The following is a 20,992-nucleotide window of genomic DNA, read 5'->3' as shown; positions in this document are numbered from 1 at the left end:
CTGAACTAAGTTTGTCACAATTTAATTGAATGTAATGGTCTTGCACCTAGAACCAAGTACATGGTGCAAGTCATGAATATGGAATAACAGTTACTGAATTCACATTCTCAATCTCAGTTTTTAAGATATTCTTTAAAATCCCAGTGAGCGCCAGAATAGATACAAAACTCAAGTAGTTCAATATGTGTAATAGTGCAAAGCTTCCAATACCACTAACTACAGGCTAATATTCGATTAGTATATTATGCAACTATTTCAAAACATTAAAATTAAGAAAATAATAACCACCATACCTATCCCCTGCAGTAAGAGCTGCTAGTTTCTCTTCACCAGCCTGAGGCTCTGAATCATCGTCAAGAATTCTTTGCATCTGCTGTTCAATTTCTCGGGGTTTCAACAGTCTACCATCATGGTACAGCCACACTTTGAAGTAACGGCCCTTATGATACACAACAATGTGTTTGCTGTCTTTCACATGCTGAAGAGTATCTAGAATTGCAATTGCTTATATGAAAAAAAAGCTGAAGTCTCAAAACATTAATCCACCAAATAACATCAAATGCCTACTGCATGTACTACTGGTTAGCTGCAGCTTATTTCTTCCAGTAAAGTAATAAATAACATAGAATAAACCACTCCCCCATCTTATTTCAGCATAAAGATTCCTGCATGAAACAGTCAAATACCCAGATGTGATAATCATTTGCATATGCATAATCATATAGCACCACCAGTTTCCACACTGGAGGCCAATATTAAACAACTAAATCTGTATTTCTGCACCTGAAAAGCAAGAGCTAGTGGTATAGTCTGATCAAGCACTCAGCCAGAAAACACACTAGATGGGTCTGAGGAAAGGTACTTTTAAGTCATCTACATTCAAGTGCTAGACAATGCACAGTACCATCTGTGGGGAGTTGTAGAGAGCCCAAATTTAGTATCATAAGCTTTTGTTCACATTTATCCTGGCAGACACAGAGCGAATATTCCATCTGTGGCCAAAAAGTGTAGTTATGGAAGTCAGTGAAGCAGAAACCTAGGCCACAACCAAGTTTTCCTCATTTTATTATTTATATAGCTTAATTGGGATAAGCCTGAACTTAGTCATGAAGGTATTGTATCAAACCACAGATGAAGGTTTTCACAGCAGCCAGGAAGAGCCCTCAATTAATGAAAACCGTTAATTGAATTCCTTCATTACCCCAAAGAACAGTTACATTCCTATAAACCTGAAAAGACCCATTACTGAAATGGTAAAGATGTCAGAAATGAAGGCTGAGCCTGAAAGTCATGATCCCGAGAGATTTGAGAAGCATTGTATGAGGAAAGAGTTCTGTACTTTGCACGCTCTCAGCCATCCATAAAGTTTTGGTAGGTATGCTCCATCTACTGATCAGAAGCAGTTTTGTGTTAATCAGGCCTTTGTCTATCCACTTCGTGCTTCTGCCAAAAATAGGACGCCTGCGATAAAAGGACTAGGACTGGCAGAAGCACCACTCCAACAGCCAAGTACATCAATACAATGGATTGTGAATTGAGGAGAAACCCCACAGAGGGGGAAAAGCAGCAGCAAAGCAATGACCTAGTAAGGTAACTTTCTATAATCCCAACCTGAGTCAGGACACCAAGTGTTTGCCTCATGTACATGATGTGTCTGTACAAAAAGAAAGACAACCTCAAGTGTAGAAAGCAAAAATGAGTTCATTAGTCATCTACATCAACATCTGACCGCACTAGAGTTGATAAGCCCTTGCAATTACCTTTCAGACACCTAACTTATGGTCCTAAGTACAGATTTATGCACCTGGAGTTCAGATCTGTTGTAATTAAAAAAAAAATCCTCTCCTTTTCCATGCCAGTCCAAGAAGTCATTTATATATTCCTGAAGATGCATCTAACATGCTGCATGGGTTTCCTATTAAAAAAATGGGAATGGAAAGACATAAAGACTCTTCCCTGCTGACTCTATAGTGGTTGACTCTGTAGTGTGTTTTGTTAATGTGATGATTCAGCAACTGTTCAGGTGACAGGATACAGTGCACATTAAGATTTTACCACCAAGTAACATGAAGACATGACACAGGTTGTGTTTTTTTTTTTTTTTAATATGCTGCTCCTTTAGAAATGGTTACATAAAATACTTAAAATATAGTTGAAATCAGGGAGAAAGCTGCCAACCTACTCCTGAAAATAACAGAAAAATTCCTTTGTAACTCACTTATCCACATACAGAATTACTGAAGTTGTGTTTCCTTTAGAAAAATAGAAACAATGAAACACTGAAAAAGTAAAATAGCAAACATGAAGTGGTTAGGCAGAAAGTAAGGTAATTTATGATGCTGACTGTACTTTAATTTGAAAGACATTAAGCAGGAGAAACTGAGGAGAACCATTAAGATGTACAGGATTTATTTTAATTAGGTGTTATAGTTAGAATTGGCTACTTCTACACTTTTGTGCAAAACTCTTTCAGACTAAGAACACCAAATGCAAACAGTTCATACCTCTTATTTTATTGAGGACAGGGTAGGGGCAAGGGTAGCACTTTCAGTACTTGAAGTATTCTAAATAACAACAGCTTATACATGACAGTTGTCTAACAGATTTTAAAACTTGCTACTAGCTCATGATCAGGGAGTAAATCACATCAGGGATATGTTTTTCTCCATTTTGCAGACAAAGGAAGCTGAGGCATACCTGGGAAATAATTCCTCAATAACCTGTCAAAGGCCAGCAGCACAATTGAGAGTAAAATCCATATCTGATACATGCACCTACTGCTTTACCTACTAGCCAATGCCACTTCCCCCACTTATCCAACTTCATACAGTACAGCAAGTGTCAGACCTCCAGCAGGGAAAAGTGGGCACATCCCTCTGTCTGTTTAGAAATTCTTTATATCTTTTGTTCTGTGGTTGAGTGGGACTATGTTAGTCAAAGGCATCTTGAAATGTAAGAATTACATATCTCAAAGGAAGTTAAAAAATATATCCTATCCTCAAGTGACAGCCCATACGTACATTCCCAGAGGTGACTAACCAATAACCCCTTGCATTCCAAATTCCTAGTGATTGTCCTCTGCACTAATCACAACTGTCAGGATAACTGCCAAATGGTATACATTGTTCTGATGCAGCCACAATAATGCAGTGCTGTATAAATGTGTGAACTCAGTTTTAAGAGGCTCTTCAGCATATAAGCAGTTCAGAGAAAGATATAGCTTAAGCTTTTGTAGAAAGCACAAAAACACTCAAATCTGCTGTGAAATTACTAGTTTGCTTCTCAAAGAAGAAGAAAATGGATAGCAATGTTTTCTTCCACCTGTTGACTACAAATGCTAGTATTTCTAGATGCCGTCTGCCTCCTTTTACAGTGACAAAACTCAGGGAAAAACACAACAGAAAAGCCACTTAATATTAAGATCATAAAAACCAGCTTGAGCCTCGATAAAGATCTTTGGGGGCTACCTTGGGGAGAAATCCACGATGAACCTTCAGGGATACATTACCTTTAGAAAAATAACACCATATGGAGAAGAATCAGCCTCAAGATCTTGGCCATCAAAAGAAATACGTAATTTTTATGTTGAGATACAGCAACAAAATGTATCAAAGGTCTGCCAATGACTAAAGTGAAATGCTTTTATGTCTATAGGCAGTATTAATGAATGCATGCAATAAGAGCATACGTACACCTACAGTGAAAAAGTATGTGAACTGTTACTTACAGATCTTTTTTTTTTTTTTGACTGAGCTAACATGATTGCTTGTGATCATGTAAACATCTCCTTAGTCTCCCACAATAAAGGAGAAGTTCCAGGAACACTCAGGTGAAAATGACCCTGCTGTAAGTCCACAGGTACATCCCTCTGTTCAACATTAAAGTGTGAAAAATTAGTTACTCACATCTTAGGATAATCAGACTATTGCTGGGAGTTAGGGCAAGGCAGGAACTAAGAAAATATATACCCTGGGTTTTCTTAACGTGTTACAGTGAAAGTTTTGGACACAGTCCTTATTACAGGTGATTTCACTTAGCTCATGACTTACAGTGCATACAGAAGCTCAAGGTAACAGTGGCACTGAAAACCTTGACAGGACTAAGACTGTACCTGCCTCTAAACCAGGTAAACAACCAGTGTTGAATATCTGTTCATATTGAGAACACCACATTGGGATACTATTCTGAATCGCTAGCTGAAAGGAAAAAGGAAAAGTAAAGCAAGCAAAAGATTTTAAAATGGTTGAAATAAGAGAACACAACTTTTACAGAGAAAAACACGGATATTAAAGGAGCCTGAAAAAGTAGAATGGAGAAGAGTAAAGGTTAATAAATTAAAAACACAGGGCAGACAACAGTTTCTTGAAGTTAGTTTTTAATTTAAGAAAGAGACAAAAAACACTGAAGAAGTTTCAAAAGTCACCCTGAAAGGAAAAACATCTATGCACTGTATAGCAATTTGTTACTTCCCAAGTATCAGAACACAATATTCATGTGACCTTGTATCTGTCACATCATTATCTGGAAGAAAGGATTTTAGCAGAAAATGTCCCCAAAACCAAAAGGCTTGGCTGGCCCTGCTTACCTGATTCCTCTCCTGGGATACGGGAGGTATTAAACATCCGCTCCCACTGAGCTGAGCAGAGAGGGACAGTGGATCCCATCAGAAGAATCTGTGCCACAAATGTACATTAAAATGTAATTTTTCATATACAATTAGCAAATTAAAAGGAAAGAAAAAACAGGTTCTGGTTCAAGGTAGGCTGCAGAACAGTAAGATTTATAATACATCAACTCAGGGTTTGGGGTTTTTTGGTCACGTACCCCCCCCATTTAATTGTCTGTCCTTGAACTATATGTGGAAGATCCCACTGACATTCCAGTAACTGTATTTTCTTCCCTCCTACCAAAGGGCTCACCCTTCAGGAGGGATGACTGAAGCTAGCTAGCATCTGAAATCCAAAGAGCTCTCAGTGGATGATCTAGATGCAAGAAACTTATACATGCAGCATGCATTATCCCTTAATTTCTTCTTTTAAAGCTATTTCAGGCTGTGTAGGAACAAAATTTCACATTTGTCAGATATGTAATTACATACAAGTAATCACATCCCTGCCATGACCTTCAACAAAACTACTTAGTTGTTCTCAATATTTGTTTGCTACAACACACAGCCGCTAGACAAAAATTCAGAATGGGATTCACCTTTGCTACCTAGAAATCAGTGCAACACAGGATTTTATCATCTATACTTAGGCTGCCACTGGCCCACTCTGGGCCTCAAGGTCCAGTCCTTTGTCCCAACCACCCCTTGTACTCACACTACGCGATACCACACACTTTTCAAACTTCAGTGGCTCAGAAGTACAATTACATGCTTCGCACATACCAATAACATGTTACACAGAATACTTAACATATGCAAGTACAAGCACAAAGCTCTGCCTTTTGGGCAAACAGAATCATTACATCATTTAGGTTGGAAAAGACCTTTAAGATCAAATACATATTTTAATTTCAAATACGCAATTAGTTGGCATGACAGAATCCTATTTTTGATAGTTGGAAGCTTCTGCCCATGTGCAATTTCGAGTGACAACCAAGATGCTTGGGACTACAAACTGAGTTACATCTTACACATAGGTCTGACAATAAGACATTCTTCTCTCCCATTCTGGAAACCGATCCGTTTCTTACGGAGTGTGCTGGAAAAAGATCAAAAGCCATTTAAACTGATATACATACTGGCTTGATTTCTTGTCTGTCCAGTTTTTTCCGATAGAGCAGGATGGCATGGATAACATTACCAGCTCTAGCTGCCTGCAGGGTTGTGGGAGATAAATAAAGGAAGTCCTGTAAAGTACATAAGAGTCATAAGTTAATGATTACCAGGCTACATTTAAAAAAAAAAGTACTGATAGTACTTCTCATCCACATTCTTAAAGTTTATTCTGGCCAATATAGAAAAGGCTTTAAAACATATGAAGTGCACTAGTGCAGCAAGTTGATGACTTAAAACTTAAATTTCTTCAGCAGTCCCCATCTCCTTAAACAGCATCAGTCCTAAAACATACATGATGGCTGTTAATCAACCCAGTAGAAAAGACAATACTACTTAAAACTTGAATTCAAGACTACCATATTCCCTCTTTTTGCTTTTATTTGTAGGGTCTTTTATAATTTTACTTCCCATACGGACATTTGTGAATGAGTACACACCTTGCTGAATTGTGTTACCCATGAAGTTTTACATGGAGCTTTTGAAAGATTGCTTGTTGCAGTAAGCTCAAAACTGTACAAGTCCTTACTATATGAGTTTGCCTAAGTGGCAGATGTGCTAAGTTTATTATTAAGATAGCACTTTACTTGAAGATGTTGGCTGCAGGTTATGTAGAAGAAAGAAAAATAAGGGCGACATGCTCAGTGGCAATGGTTTTCGAAACAAAGGTATCATGAAATAAGACACCTGGCAGAAACTATGTATCAAAGAAGCACTGTAAAAGATTTTTATAGTATTTACCTACCATTGCAAAATAGTTACTATTAACCATAATTGGTCCACGTCCTCTAAGGTAGATATATTCTTCCCACCAATCACTAACCTGTAGCAGTAAGGAAAACAAGAGCAGTAAAAATCTCATAATTCACACAGTTTGTGTCTTCTCTATTAATGACTCCACAACACCACATTCCACGTAAAAGCAGGAAGGAAACTGTCATCTTAAAGTAAGCAGCAAATAAAACTTATTTTGTAATAAACTTTAGGGAAAACAGCAAAAAAGGGGCAAGAGAATTAAATTAAATTCTGCTGTAGCTCTCTGATAAGCTTCTGAAGAAGTACTCATCTTCAGATAATATTTAAAATACATCAGATCTCCTGAATATTTTGCAGCCTTTGCCAGGACACCACCTCAGCTTAGGCTACTGGGTTTAGCTAGGTGTTAGATAATATACCAGGAAGAACCTCACTATGATGTTGGTGTTTGGGTTTTCTTTTTGGTAAGCAACCCCAAGCAACAAAACAAAAACCCCAGCATTCCCCTCCTGCCCCACCCAAACCTTATTGTTACAACTCTATTTACCTTCCATATGCTTTAGCTGCTTTATATAAAAAAAGTTGTCCTAAATCACTCTTCTAAACTACCTGGGTAGCCAGGCCCATTGTTGAGTTATCGAGTTTAACAAGCAAATAAACAGATCTCAAAAGCAATCATAACAGCAAAAGCTAAATCATCTGCTCCAGAATAACATACACAAAATGAGGATTCATTCTTTCAAGTTCCATTCACCACACTTACTTTACCAAATTGCACAAATTATTTCTGTGTGAATCAGGTGGTCTCTGACACACTTTACAAAAATATTTGACTGTTAATAATAAATTCTTTTACATTTAAGAAAGAATGAAAGTTAAGCCAAAAAAGGCAACAAGGAACAAATTAAGTTATGCCATTTCAACAGCTAAGCCTCCTATTTATCTACTCACGTAGTTCGTGGCCCACCAGGATTTTAGCTTCAAATACCACTGAAGCCTTGGTCCCAAATTAAATGCAAAATCTTTGGCAAGACCTTCCATTCTTCTGAACTCTTCATCATCCATAAGAGGTCGAACTGATTCCAGATACTAGAATATAGAAAAAGAATCAGCATCAGTATAGTAGCTATTACATAGCTTCTTGCCATTCCTACACAAAGCATTTGAATGGTAGACAAAGATTATCCAAGACTCAGTTCGTAAGGTTGCAAATAATATGCTGTTAAAATAAGAACATACACTCCTTAAATGTCTGCCTGTAAATGACAAAACTTACATCTTTCTCCAGATATTGGTCAGCAAACCACAAGTGGAACAGGTTACTTTTCTAAAGATATACTTTCCACTCAAAAGGGGAAGACATACTGGGTTTTTTTATATCAGGCAGAGATTTTTTTCATCTCTATAAATCAAACCTTCAGTTTATGTGACATACTGGTCTATTTAGACACTTTGCTATAAGGTTTTGTGTCATAAAACACACATTTATATGTTCGAGCCATGGAAGATAAAACCGGTGTGTTTCAGAAGCCCTGGAAACACTTCATTGTGTAGTCTTACGTCAGCAGGCATCACATTGTCCAATATGAATTACACCAGCTTCAATTTGTCACCAGATTCAGTGGTTTGTCATAGCCTTTATTTTGATTTCTATGCAGAAGCTTTAATCCATTACACCCATTAATACCACCATGCAGTACTTTTATAAGACATAGCAAAAAACCACACAAGGGCATCTAAATATGGATTCAGTGTTACTGAAGAAAATTAATTAATGAATGTACACACCCTATTGATTGTGTCTTTAACAGCTGGAACTGGCAATCGTGGTAGAGATGTCTGGAAACTGTATAACATGGGTTTACGTCCTGAAAAGAGTTTCACAAGTGTCTGAAGAAAGACAAAACACACATCAAATTATTAGGTTCAACAAACAAAAAGTGACAGAGTAATAAAGTGTAATGTAACTCAGATCTTCTCACTGGTAAATTATATGACACAAAATTTAGTAAACTATCATATTTATAACTGTTTCACAAATAAAAGAGGCACTGACATAAACTAACTTCCTAGAGGTTAAAGAACATGTCAGTGGAAGAGAAGGACTGTCATCGTCATTCCTGACTTCCCAGACAGTCTTCTGGTCATTAGGCAATATTGCTGTTTGTGAATGACACACCTTGATCTCAACAAAAAATGAGAGAGTTACTTAGCACTTCTTCATACATTTCCCTCTGTAAGGATTAAAAAGGCAAGTCAACCAGTTGATCTTTTAATATTAGTAGATACTACAAAAATACAGATATTGTGCTTCAAAACAGGAACCGTTATCAATTCTGTCACTCAGCTAAGAATCCTAGATAACTATATCCACCTTTAAAAAGAGGTAATTATGCCTTGGAATAACGGTTTAATATTTTCCAAAGCTATAGCTCAACATCAATAATAGTACTGATGTTACACAGAGTTTCTTCAAGCATGAGTCTTTCTCAGGCAGTCTACTGCATGATTTGAACATACCAAATTGCGCAAGCATGCCAGTGTTATACTCAGTGCTTGTATTACAAAAAGACAACAATGAAACAAAAAAGCCAGAGATTACAGTTCCCATCTTAGCTTCAGATATTACAGCATCAGTCTCCCATGGAAAGCAGGAGAAGACAGAAGCAGCATTTTTGCCTATGACTACTACTCAGCTGTGACATGCACTAGGCTGAAAGTCTAGACCATACAACCTCTAGGCTACACATGGATTTTGACATTATCACCTTATTTCAGCATGAAGGTAAGGTTAAGTATTACACCAACAATCCAGTGGAACCTTTATGTCAAAGTCCAATCTTGGTCCCATATAGTATACAGTATATTGTGTATAGGCCAGTAGACTGAAGAAGACAGAGGATGTCGTTCACTACTAAATTCCTACAACTTCTCCCATCTAACCCCCCCACAACTGACAAATCTACTTGTTAAAATATAGAGCTTTTGTCCCCTCTGTCAGCACTGCTAGAAGGGGTTGTTTTAGGCAGCACAAAACTTAAGAACTGCAGACTGTTACCACCACCAAAGACATCCCTGCAAACGAATCTGTATCAGATGTACATGGATGCAACACTGCAATCAGGCTGATTAAATATAATTGTGCTTCATGACAAGATAAATTTGAAGCCAGGCGAGAAAAAAGCTCAGCTTTTCAAAACAAAAATCTAATTCTATAGTTGGCGACAACTTTATTCCAGAACTCTTAAGCCAGGAAAGGCTGAAATTATCTTCAGACAGAGTATGTGCTCAACTGACAAAAACAGCAAACACATTTCACAGTATTTATCTCTTAAGTAAACTTGTAGTAGAGAATTTATAACAGATTGAGACCATTGAAGTGATCTGACAGTCACGCATACTTAATTACAACTCTGATTTCCTATGCAGACACAGCAAATAATCTCATTCTAGCATACGTTGCATCTGTTCACAGATGATTATTATTTAACTTATTTTTTTAAAATGGCAACTAATACTTGATTTTTCCCCTAATCCTAGTACAGGAAATTTGACTTTAGAAGATGAAATATGATCATTAAAAGTGCCACCAGACTTCCAACCAGCCTGAGAATTACTTTGTACTGTGACTGAAATCAGAGCTCGGGTTTTTGATCTGCATGATTATTTCATCAGAAGACAGTATATTCGTGATAGCATTTTTCATGCTGTTAATCAGGATGAAAAACAGTTAAGAAAAAAAAACACAACAGGAAAACCCCTCCAGAAAGTTACACAATATTAAGGATAATAAAAATCTGTAAAGCTAAGATAGTTGGTACTGTCTTACTAGGGAAACCAGTCTTCTGTTTCATTGGGACTAGCTAAAGAAACAATAAGGTATTAAAACAGAGCTTCATATTAAGTACAGATGAGACACTGTTGGGCATACACCTTTATAGTGTTCTGTATTTTAAAACATAATACACAACAAAATACATATGCAACATATATAAAAGACAAATTTATAAATGCAATATGCAACAAAGCATGGTAAGTAGCATTATAGTTCATACTGTTTAAGGTTGATAAGGCAATATTAACAGCTTTAAAATATCTATCTGGTAGGACATGCTGAAAACCCAGACAGCTACAGCTCCAAGCAATTGACAGAAAGCCTTACCATTCAGAGCCTGTACTGTACAAATTCGAGTCATGAGGCTCCTGATACCGCGTCCAGGAGAAACTATCAATTAGAAATTTCATTTGTAACAGATGAACATTAAATTCTATTTTAGTGTACCATTCTGGATACCCAGTCTTGAACTTATTTCATAATAAATCGTGACATATTAGACTAACACACGGGCCAATTTTTGAGGCTGCAGAGACTAATTTTATTGTAGTAGGGCACTTAAGTTATTTCTACAACAATGTTGGCAAAAGCAAGTTGAAACAACTCAGTCCAAATAGCAAAAATGCATCTCTGCATTTTGTACTCATCACATCCTTTAAGGATCCTTTTCTAAAGCACCACAATGATCAACAGGAGACAGATCAGTCTCATTTTATGTGGAAAAAAACCTACCTACCTTAAGCTTTTTCTTCAACTCATTTTGGAGACGTACCACTAAGTCAATTGAAAGGACATTCATTAATTTTAGAACAGATGACTGGAAATCCTAACAACATTTCCACAAAGAATTAGGGTAGCTCTTTCTGGGAAGGACAAGAATCTTTGGTGCTGTAGTCCAAGTTCTCTAAGCTGTACTTGCACATAGAGAAAAAGTAGGTCTTTGAGTCACACAGTCCCAAGGTGTTGGCAAATTTAGAAGTTATTCTTGAAGTTTTTACTCTTCCTTCTACAAGACTATCCCAAATAGTTTAATTATAGCATCGGAAGGATGACAGTAATTAGTAGAAATGTCTACCTAACAGCCTCCTGTCCCATGACACAGAAAACACAACCAAGGAGAAAGCCCACAAAGTTTCGTCTTTTAGGGTTTAGAATACAGATCAGATAGAAGTTAAGATAAAACAAGAAGACAATATACCCTTACCATCCAAAACTTCGTGCCTGCAGAAAGTTTGCCATGCTCAGCAAACATCCAACCATGATAGGAAAGCAGCATTTTTAGAGAGTAGCGCATTGTGACAATAAGGGCTACCCAAAGCCCTGTGCCAAAAAGGATTCCACTCACGATGTTCTGTGTTTGGTTTGACATGTAGCCACTATTTAAAACAAAAGCCAGCATGTGCCAGTTAATGTCAGTTTAAGTTCTAAAGAGAACTTAATATTGCAAACCCAAGTCTAATGGTACTACAGGCAGGCATTACACAAGCTTCACGCCTGTTTAGCCCTTTTTCCTAAACTCCTTTGCAAACACCCTCTCACGCAGCAAGATCAAAGGCCATAGAAGTTGCCAAGTGTGCTTCCCAAATACTCAGAAAACAATGTTGTAATACTGGTATAACAACCTTTAACAGGATTAGCTTATAAGAGTAGCTACAAAGAAAACTGATTTTCTTTAGAAGAACAGTAACTTTTCAGTCTACTTACGTTGTATCAAGTGTTCTGTTGATTTTAGCTATTATTCCTAAAGAAGGATCAATTTTGGCATACATTGTTGACATCACACCCACAACTACAATAAGCCAGCTAGATGGGCTAGCAGGATAAACGCCAGTGATAATTCCATTCTGGAAAGAAAAGCCTTCACATAATTTTTTCATACCAAAGTGGTTGACTTCATATTACCATGGAAAGAAACAAAAAAATCAACACATTTCAGTAATTTAGTTTTAAACAAGAAGCTAAGATTATCCCACATTTTCTTATGTATGCTTAATTCAGGAGTAGGGAATGGATTTAGTTAAGTCTGACAGCTACAGAAAATTGTCACAATGATATCGAGAATTAAAGGAACTTCTAACTTCTTTTGTAGACAACCCTGATTCTGCTGCAAATGTTACCAAAATACTGAGATCAGCAAACAACACTTCAATAGTTCCCAGTTACACTGAGTTAGCCCTCTCCAAAAATGAATACATGGCAAAAATATTCTACTGAACACTGAAAACCAGAATCAATATTTTTATATATTTCAAGCAGTCCTTCTCATAGCTTTATAAGAAGATTTTAAGACTATTGTTAAAAATATGTTTTGGAGAGAGATGTTGAAGACAGCATGTAGCTTATCTAGTTTGCTACTAATAAAAATAGATACTTACCATTTTGTTCATGGGATCATAAATGATAAATTCACAACAATCTATATCAAATATCTCAGAAACAGTACTACTTAGTATAACTTGTACAAGATAAAAGTTTAGGTAACTTCAAAAACAGCAAATGTTCTCCTTAATTTCAAAACTTAATTTTGGCAAAGAATACATAAAATCAAGAGTATAATCTTGTACCTCCAAATGATATGACACTAAAAATCACAACTAGTTACATTTCTGACTTACGCTAGAAGACTACATAATTACATGATGTGTTATGAAGAGAATGAAGTAAATTAGAGCTACTGTTAATTTCTACATCTGTTTCATCTTGCTTCCACAGAATAAAAAGATGTATTCTTTCAGTCTTACAGTATCACCCAGTGCTACCTTCTTCAGTATCCCGTGTCTTAACTTAAACCCACACAAGTCTTTCACAATAAGTAACTTTATTAGCCAGAAAGGCAAAAAAAAAGTTTTGCCTAAACATAACTTCAGTAAAGCTATAAAACATTAAATAATCCTCAAGTTTGGTGGACTTGACTAATTTAAAATACCTTGAATCTGATGAACTTTTTCTTCCATGAGTGGACACCAGATAAGTAAATTTGTTTGAGCGCCTCATGGCTCATCCGCAGGTCAATCCCATCTGGAGTTACTGTAAATTGAAAAGCTACGGCTTGATGAGCTTCTGCCATTTTCAGAGAGAGTTCTGTCAAGAAGCAAAGTTAGAAAATTATTTCCTTTTTGTTCAAAGGACCTCAGAGCCAGCCCATTTCTAGCAAGATATCTTCTACACAGTAATTTGGGGAAACATTTCAAAGTATGCCAAATTTACATACAGTACTTGTCTCTTCCTTACAGGCTGTGCTTGCACTTCAGTCCGAGCTTCCAGGATGTTAATTAAGGTGGTACTTCTAACCGCAACAGCTGAAAATGGAAGCAAAACACATACATAAGGCCTTTTGGCAGGTCTGCAGCAGGCTGAATACTGTGCATACCTGCAATATACAAAAAATTCAGAGCAGAGCAGAAAATTAAAGCCATAATGTTTAGAAAAAGCATATTGCAGGTACATAGCGTCTCATAAAGGAGATTCAAAATTATGAAAAAAAGACTTTCTGAAACAAAATGTATTTAAAGTCTTCACCTCGGCTAGCAAAACAAAGCTGCTTCCGGCCATACCTTCCCCTAAATTTTTTTTGATATCTTAATTTCAAGCTGATTAGTCACAGCAATAAGACACTATAGCCCCTGTGGTTCTGAATTCTGACTGGCCAATAAGTGCCAAATCTGAACTATGCAGATTGAGGAAATCAAATCACAACTGTCAGAAAAATGACTGTCACATAAACAAATCTGAAAGAGAAAATTTAATTGAATTGCAGCTCAGTTTAACTACCCAACAACAGTGCCAATCGAGACACTAGACCGTCATAATGGGCAGGCTTAACAGGCTCAAACAAAAAAACACTGGAAGTTAAAACAGAAATATAACTGTGATTCTGTTTAGATATTTGTGTCTCAACTCTGAGGATACAGCCAGTTTGAACTGAACTGGCTGCTCTTACTTATCAGCTCATCTTCATAGCTTCTTTCTTTTCATAACCAGCATTTCTACATAACTATCCTGAAAGTTAACCCTGCTCGTCATTAATTCAGAGTAATGTTGTTTGAGCACTTACAATCAGAACATAGATTTTTTGCAGACAGACTGCATGTATAATATTGAAATGGTCCAAACTACATATTCCTGAGTAGAACATTGTGATGCCAGTGTCTTTTGTCCATTCATTTATCGTCTTACCAAAACTCCTGTGCATAATCCTAATAACATCCTCTTAGAAGTATCGCAAAAAGGTAGAGGAATCCATAATCCCATCTGTAGGTCAGGATTCAAGGGCAAGTTTTAATTTCACATTTTTACTAGTACAAAACACAATGGTATGAATACCAAGTGTTTTAAGGTGGCACTGGCATTTCTACTTAAGCAAAACCGAAAGAAAGTACAAGTACTTCATTACTTTTGAATCCTAAAGATTGAAATTTACATTTCTTTTGCAAACCTGAAGCTTAGACTTTGTAATTAAACTTAAATTCTGGTAGATGTTCATCCCCTGTTGAACAGCATGTGAGGGATAACTAGTACAGTTCAGCTGGGCACTTCAAAAAGCAGTTTATGACTGTAGTGTTGCTCCTCTAGTCTGTAAATATCCTACTATGTCAAAGCCATCTGGAGCACAAGGAAGGGGTGCAAAGGTGTATGAGTAGACAGCTAGCCAATGTAAGTACTGGGAATGCTGCACTAATAGTAGGCTTAGGAAATAAACACTCAATATAGGAAAAGAAGGAGCATTAGGCAGAGATGAACAAGATAAATGCTGCTGCACAGAGTCTAGTAAGGTTGCCAAAGAATAGGTAGGGACTGTTTGCAATTTAAAGTGCCTATCCCTAGGCCAGCCTGCAATGATCAACCTCTGCAATACAACCACTGCTACAGTGGCTGATGGTAATTCACAGATCTCCCAAATCCATCAGCCACTGCTCAAGTTTTAGAGGCTGTCCTGGGCTGATCAGGGCTTCCAGAAAGGTAGCTAAAGCTCAGAGCATCATACAGATAGTATGCAAATTGACCTATGCAGGTAGTGTCTGATTAGGACAAAGAAACTAAGTCAGTTCTGAACACCAGTCTCAAAACCTTTAAGACAAGCCCTGTATGCCCTAATAACAACTGCAATTTGTAGTACTTAATGACTCCGTCACTAACTGTTTATTCATAGGGGCCTTGCTGTAGACAAGTATCAGGAAGTCAGTCAGCTGTTCATTCATTCATTCAAGTTGTGCATCATCAGTTTGATGTTGAGACCAAAACTTCAAGACAGCAATAAAACAGAGACAGGCAGCAGTAATACATGGTATAGGCTGGACTCAGAGTTTGCAAAAGGGGAAGGCACCCAAAGTTAAGAATTCATTGTATGTTTAGCAGTGCTATTAAGACTGGGATGAAAAAACCCACAACAAAACCAACTGTATCTCCATATGGAGAATCAGACATCTGCATTTGTCTTGAGAAGGGCCAACTGGTTCTCCAGTTCACTCATGGAATTTTGTATTCTGGAATGCCAGTGTCTTATGTACCAGATCAACTAGTTTCTATTATGCTTCAACTTCCCTGTGACTCAGCCTGGGAATTTTTAACTATCCTCCCCTCTGTTTCTCAAGAGAAAGAATTTCAGGAACCCTTCCCTTTTTAGACACATGCATTTCTACTGTCCAAGGCAGAAAGAGATTATAAATAGCAATAATCAAACAGTCAACACAATATTTTAATGAATTAAAGCTTAGCATGATCATAAAATTAAATAAGCTTCAACAGGAAAATATCCCTTATTCCCAAATGAAGAAATATTAATCCAGCAAGAATTAAGCCTGAATCAAATAAACAAGCCCTGAAAACAAAGACAAGTCTAGTTCTAGGACTGTATTACTTGACCCTACGATGTGAAACAATCAAATGGCTTGTTTCTTTTCATATCCTTTTCCTTTCCTTAAGAAAACCGTAAGCCTTTAAGACTGTTCTGAATTACAATGGCTGAACACCAAAGGCTTCCTGAAGTCCCTTTCTTTGAACACTTATTTTCCTCCTTAAAGGCCAATTTAATCATAAGCTGCTGTACACTTCCCCTCCTTTGCATTCCTCTGGTGTCACGTGCTTGCTAGCAAAGTAGGTAAAAGGGCACAGGCCAGAGGAGCATGCGCAAGATTTACAAACTTGACTTGCCAATGTTAGTATGGCAACGCCCACATCTATCAGCTAGCACTGAAAGGGTAACTACTGACTTCAGGCACTTTGGTCAGCAACATATTTCTGTACAGCATATACTATTGATCTCACTCCCAACAGAGAGCCATAAATAAAAGCTTTTGACTTCCTTAGCAGTTTGGCCAAGTCTTACTTAAAAGAAAAGCACAATAATTTCTAGAAGTAATCTGAAACAGCTATTTTCATTCCTTTCAGTGTTCTCTCATAATACTATGTATCTTAAAAACAAAAAAACCCAACACACCTCCCCCTTAAAACTTCATTTCTTCCCCCCCCGCTTTCCTTCTTTTCCTTTTTTTTTTTATTAGAGGAGAAAGCTGCCTGTTTTCCCTGCTCTTTTCTGGTTTTACTTCAATTCAAACATGCTGTAACAGCCACAGATGTTTCTCCTTTTCCCTTTTCATACCTCTGCTTGAGCCAATCAAAAATTTACTAGAATTTTTTTTCCTATCGATGTAAACAAGTACTGCTGGGTTGGCTGTTACTTTTAAGTCAAGAAAACATATAGTGCACTGGAAGGCCTAAGCCCTGATGGTCTGAAACACTCTGCTACTATGCCTGCTATGCATAAAGCCTCCTCAGACTGCTATTTTTGCAGTTTCAGGTTATTTACACTAGAAAGTCCAAGATTTAACTCACAGACTGCTCGCAGACCTTATGATTTCAAGTTGCAGACACTGAACAGTCAACTCTATTCGGGCTTACATGTTCCTACAGTCACAGAAGGAGATGAAGGCCTCAGCTCTGGCAAATCTGAGACTAAAAGAGATACCATGTGCAGGATGCTTCATTTAGTCACTTGTGGTAGGTAAAGTTGCTCTGAAGCACATAAACATAGAACACAATGTCTGAAAGACAGGGAAGGAATTACCATGTGCTTCTTAAAGAGCACCAAGCCATGATACAAGAGTTAAATGTATTACAGTACACTGCACAAAACAAAGTATTAACTCCTGAAGCAGTTACTCGACAGCAATTCCAAAAGTATGAGTCTTGATGTTTCTGTAGATGTCATAAGCTTTATATGGATGAAGTGGCAGTGCTAAAAAAAAAGTGAAGTCACCACCTCTTCCTCACAAAAAGCAGATCCTCAGCTTTAAGGGGACACCCCTGCCACCTCTTATCTCAGAGCTCGGCCACTTGCTTCCCATGCATTGCTTGGCCTATGCATTTCCTATTCCTTTTGTAATAGAGAAAGCCCTGCCATTTCTCCTTGACAGGACTCCAGACATCCACTGGAAAAAAAGACATATTATTTACATGAGTTTTCATATCTACAGCTCCTTTTCCTGCAAAGGAAGCAAGCTAACAAATGCAGAGGACAACTGGAGAAGAGTCTTATTCACATGGCCCAGAATAACTAAAACCTTGGTGAAAGACTGAATTCTCATTTACAAGCTACCTGAAAAATTTAGTTTGAGGCTCTCCTCACAGTTTTTGATATCTATTTATAGATTAGCTTTTATATACAGGGCACACACCTGTCAGTAATGAAACCAAGCCCACAAAACAATTCTCTCCTGTTATTCTAGTCTGATGATCAAAGGTTGACAGTTTTCTTGGAAAAGCAGTGACTGCTGCATACGATTTCTCCAAGAACACTGCTACATACCACCCCACACAGGTTTCATACTGTCAGAGCCCTCAAATAGAGGTCTTTGGTACCCATCCAAACCACAGGCTGTTCATAGATGGCGGGCAGACCTGCAGCATTGCATGTCCCTGTGCTAAGAGCTACAACATGCTGCATCTTCAAGTACAACGGCAGTTCTGAATTCAGAAGCCCTCATAACTTCATGCAGATGCAAGGTACCACCAATAAAGCAATGAGAAGCATCTTATCACATAGGTAGTGTCTTCTGACTCCTGTCAAGTTCCTACTAGCAAGCTTAAAAGTAAAAAAAAAAGAAAAAACCAAACCTGACAACCAGAAACCTGACCCTGAGGAATTCTTTGCTCCTTTATTAAAATAAACTTACAAATTCAAAATTTAGCTTTGTGCTCAGGTTTCAAATAGGAATAGAGACTGGTGAGGAGAGAATTAGTGATACTAAAATCATTTACAATTACATTGTTTAAGGAAGTTTTCAAGATGGGTAGAAGAGGGAGATATCATTTGAAAGTACACTAAACCCGATTTTAGTCAGGAAACACTTAGTACTATATTAAGATTTCTATTTAAACCTAATTTTAGTCATTAATACTTAGAAGTATATTATGATTTCTATTTAAAGCTAGACACATTCAACTCAGGTCTTAGGAAACCAAGCAAGTGCCCCATTGTCTTTATTTCAAAGAGAAAAAGGGGTGGGGAGGGTGAGAAATCAATTTCTATCAACATGCAAAGCAATAAAGAGTTACTGTTTGAATGTTCAAGCAGCCACATAGAACAGGAAAAAAATTCCAGAGCTCATACAAGTTCTCTTACGAAGACTTCAATGTTTTCAATATCTAAACAAGTTTCAGAGTTGAAGTTTTACCCAGTATTTTATTGTCTGCACATTATATCTCCCTTCAGTAGATGAGCTTGCTACCACTTTTGGAAGAAGACAGACACCTGAAAAGTTTCATTTGTAGATTCATTCATTAATGTATTTTGACGCTTCGGGATAGATCAATGGAATCAGAGCCAGTATTTAACCACTAGAATACCTGTGCTGTGTCTGTGCTGAGACAATGATCAAGTATTTTCTCTCACTTGTTTAAGCTATTACTATAGAAATTTGCATTTTCTACTCTCCTATAAAGCCAAAACTATGAATGCATTTTGTTTTATACAAATCAATTAAGAACTGTTTATGCTCAAATCTGTTGATTTCATACCAGATACTAAGCTAAAAGCAAGAGAATTCCAAACACCAAGATGTCCATTCAAGTCTCTTCATGCATTATTCCAAATTTCTCTTCAGATTTCTGTTATTAATGCTCCTGTCAGTCCAAGCCTTCAATATCCCCTAAAGTAATTCAGACTACCCTGAGAGCTGACTTTGCCTAGATAGCGTGCTTGCAATGAAATGGTACGTAGCGAAGCACAAAGCAGCCAGTGCCAACATCCTAAAATAACTTGCTAGCATGTTAGTTTACTTCCATACTTTGCCACCAACTACAGTTTAATGGCAACATTGATCTATACAGACAGCCCAGAAGTAGATGCAATCTATGGACAATCAAGATTGCTTGAGTTTTTTTGTTTTATTGAAAAAGACTCGTCCAAACAAGGTTCTTCAAACCAAAAAGCGTATCAAATACACTAAGCATCAGGATCTCTTCTTACACAAATGTAAAGCATTTGTCTTCAAAACCAAATAATTTTTGTAAGTGTAGCTGTCTTTGTAACATTCATCAAATATGTCTTCACCTGTCTTAATTCTGCAGAGGTTCTGAAGTCTACCAATTTGACACCCTTCCAGACGTCTGATGCAAAAGTAGTAGCTGTCAAACCTATTTAAAAGGTTGAAGGACAGCTAAAAAAAAAAAACAAAAAAGCAAACTGCAGATGGAATTACCAGTACAGAGACTGAAACTGGGAGCAGCGGCTGATAGACCAAAGGATTTCACTGCCATCCAGATGGACCTTGACAGGCTGAGGAAATGGGCAGGCTGAAACCTTATTAAACTCAAAGAGAAGTGCAAAGTCCTGCACTTAGGGAGGAGTAACCCTGTACGCCAGTACACGCTGGAGACTGACTGATTGGAAAGCAACTTTGCAGCAAGTTGCACAGAAGCCAACAAGGTGCCCTTGCAACAAAGGTGGCTAACAAAATCCTGGGGTGCATTAGGAGGAGTACTGCCACCAGGTTGAAGGAGGTGACTCTTCCTTCCTACTCAGTGCTGGTGAGGCCCCACCTCAAGTACTGTGTCCAGTTCTGGGCTCCACAGTAAAAGAGAGAAATGAAACCACTGGGAAGTTGTCTAGAGTTTCATGCCTTTCAAAGGAAATTCAAGTTTTGATCCATAAAATCTTCAGTAAACAGTATAAAATACACAGCTCAAACATTAAAACATATGACCAAAAAGACTGTCTGGTCTCTCTTTTATCAGTTCCTTGGATATTCTACCAGCTAATGTCACTTTCTTGCAGTATATACTACACTTCTGCAAAAAGGTAACAATATACCAAAGCCTAAGAGTAGAGAGCTTATTCATAGTGTATGTGATATTCCACAAGACGCCGACTTCTGAACTTACTGTAAAGATTAACCAGACACTGTTATTCACTTGAGAATTTTTGTTTCTAAATAGCTTCCTTACATACTAACTTTCAATAATATCTAATCATGCTTCAGCATATGGCACTGATACCTGCTGCTCTCAAGTCTCACCAATAACTCTCCTACCTTACCATGAATAATCCTATTCTACAGGCAAAAAATCATTAAGAGAAATCTGAGATCAGTGAAGCCAAATTATTTCTGTGCAATAAATAGTCA

At 37.4% G+C, this 20,992-nt stretch overlaps 1 protein-coding gene across 3 annotated transcripts in view; it reads right to left on the bottom strand.

Annotated features, from left to right (window-relative positions):
* The window catches only part of CPT1A (carnitine palmitoyltransferase 1A), a 43,114-nt gene that overhangs the window by 17,842 nt on the left and 4,280 nt on the right, over positions 1–20,992 (bottom strand). For 2 of the 3 annotated variants that reach the window (XM_075094388.1, XM_075094390.1), the window contains exons 3-12: positions 13,582–13,669; positions 13,297–13,451; positions 12,075–12,214; positions 11,575–11,746; positions 8,324–8,425; positions 7,487–7,624; positions 6,525–6,602; positions 5,746–5,853; positions 4,586–4,673; positions 294–489 (exon numbers count right to left, since the gene is read on the bottom strand). In XM_075094388.1, the coding sequence (XP_074950489.1) occupies positions 294–489; positions 4,586–4,673; positions 5,746–5,853; positions 6,525–6,602; positions 7,487–7,624; positions 8,324–8,425; positions 11,575–11,746; positions 12,075–12,214; positions 13,297–13,437 (1,163 nt within the window). In that variant the 5' untranslated portion in view covers positions 13,438–13,451; positions 13,582–13,669. The remainder of the gene's footprint in view (positions 1–293; positions 490–4,585; positions 4,674–5,745; positions 5,854–6,524; positions 6,603–7,486; positions 7,625–8,323; positions 8,426–11,574; positions 11,747–12,074; positions 12,215–13,296; positions 13,452–13,581; positions 13,670–20,992) is intronic. The other variant, XM_075094389.1, reaches the window with a different exon arrangement.

The sequence above is a fragment of the Phalacrocorax aristotelis genome, chromosome 5 (genome assembly GCF_949628215.1).
Source record: "Phalacrocorax aristotelis chromosome 5, bGulAri2.1, whole genome shotgun sequence".
In the NCBI taxonomy this organism is placed as follows: Eukaryota; Metazoa; Chordata; class Aves; order Suliformes; family Phalacrocoracidae; genus Phalacrocorax; species Phalacrocorax aristotelis.
Note: the sequence above shows the minus strand (reverse complement) of the source record. Positions and strands in the feature narration are given on the sequence as shown.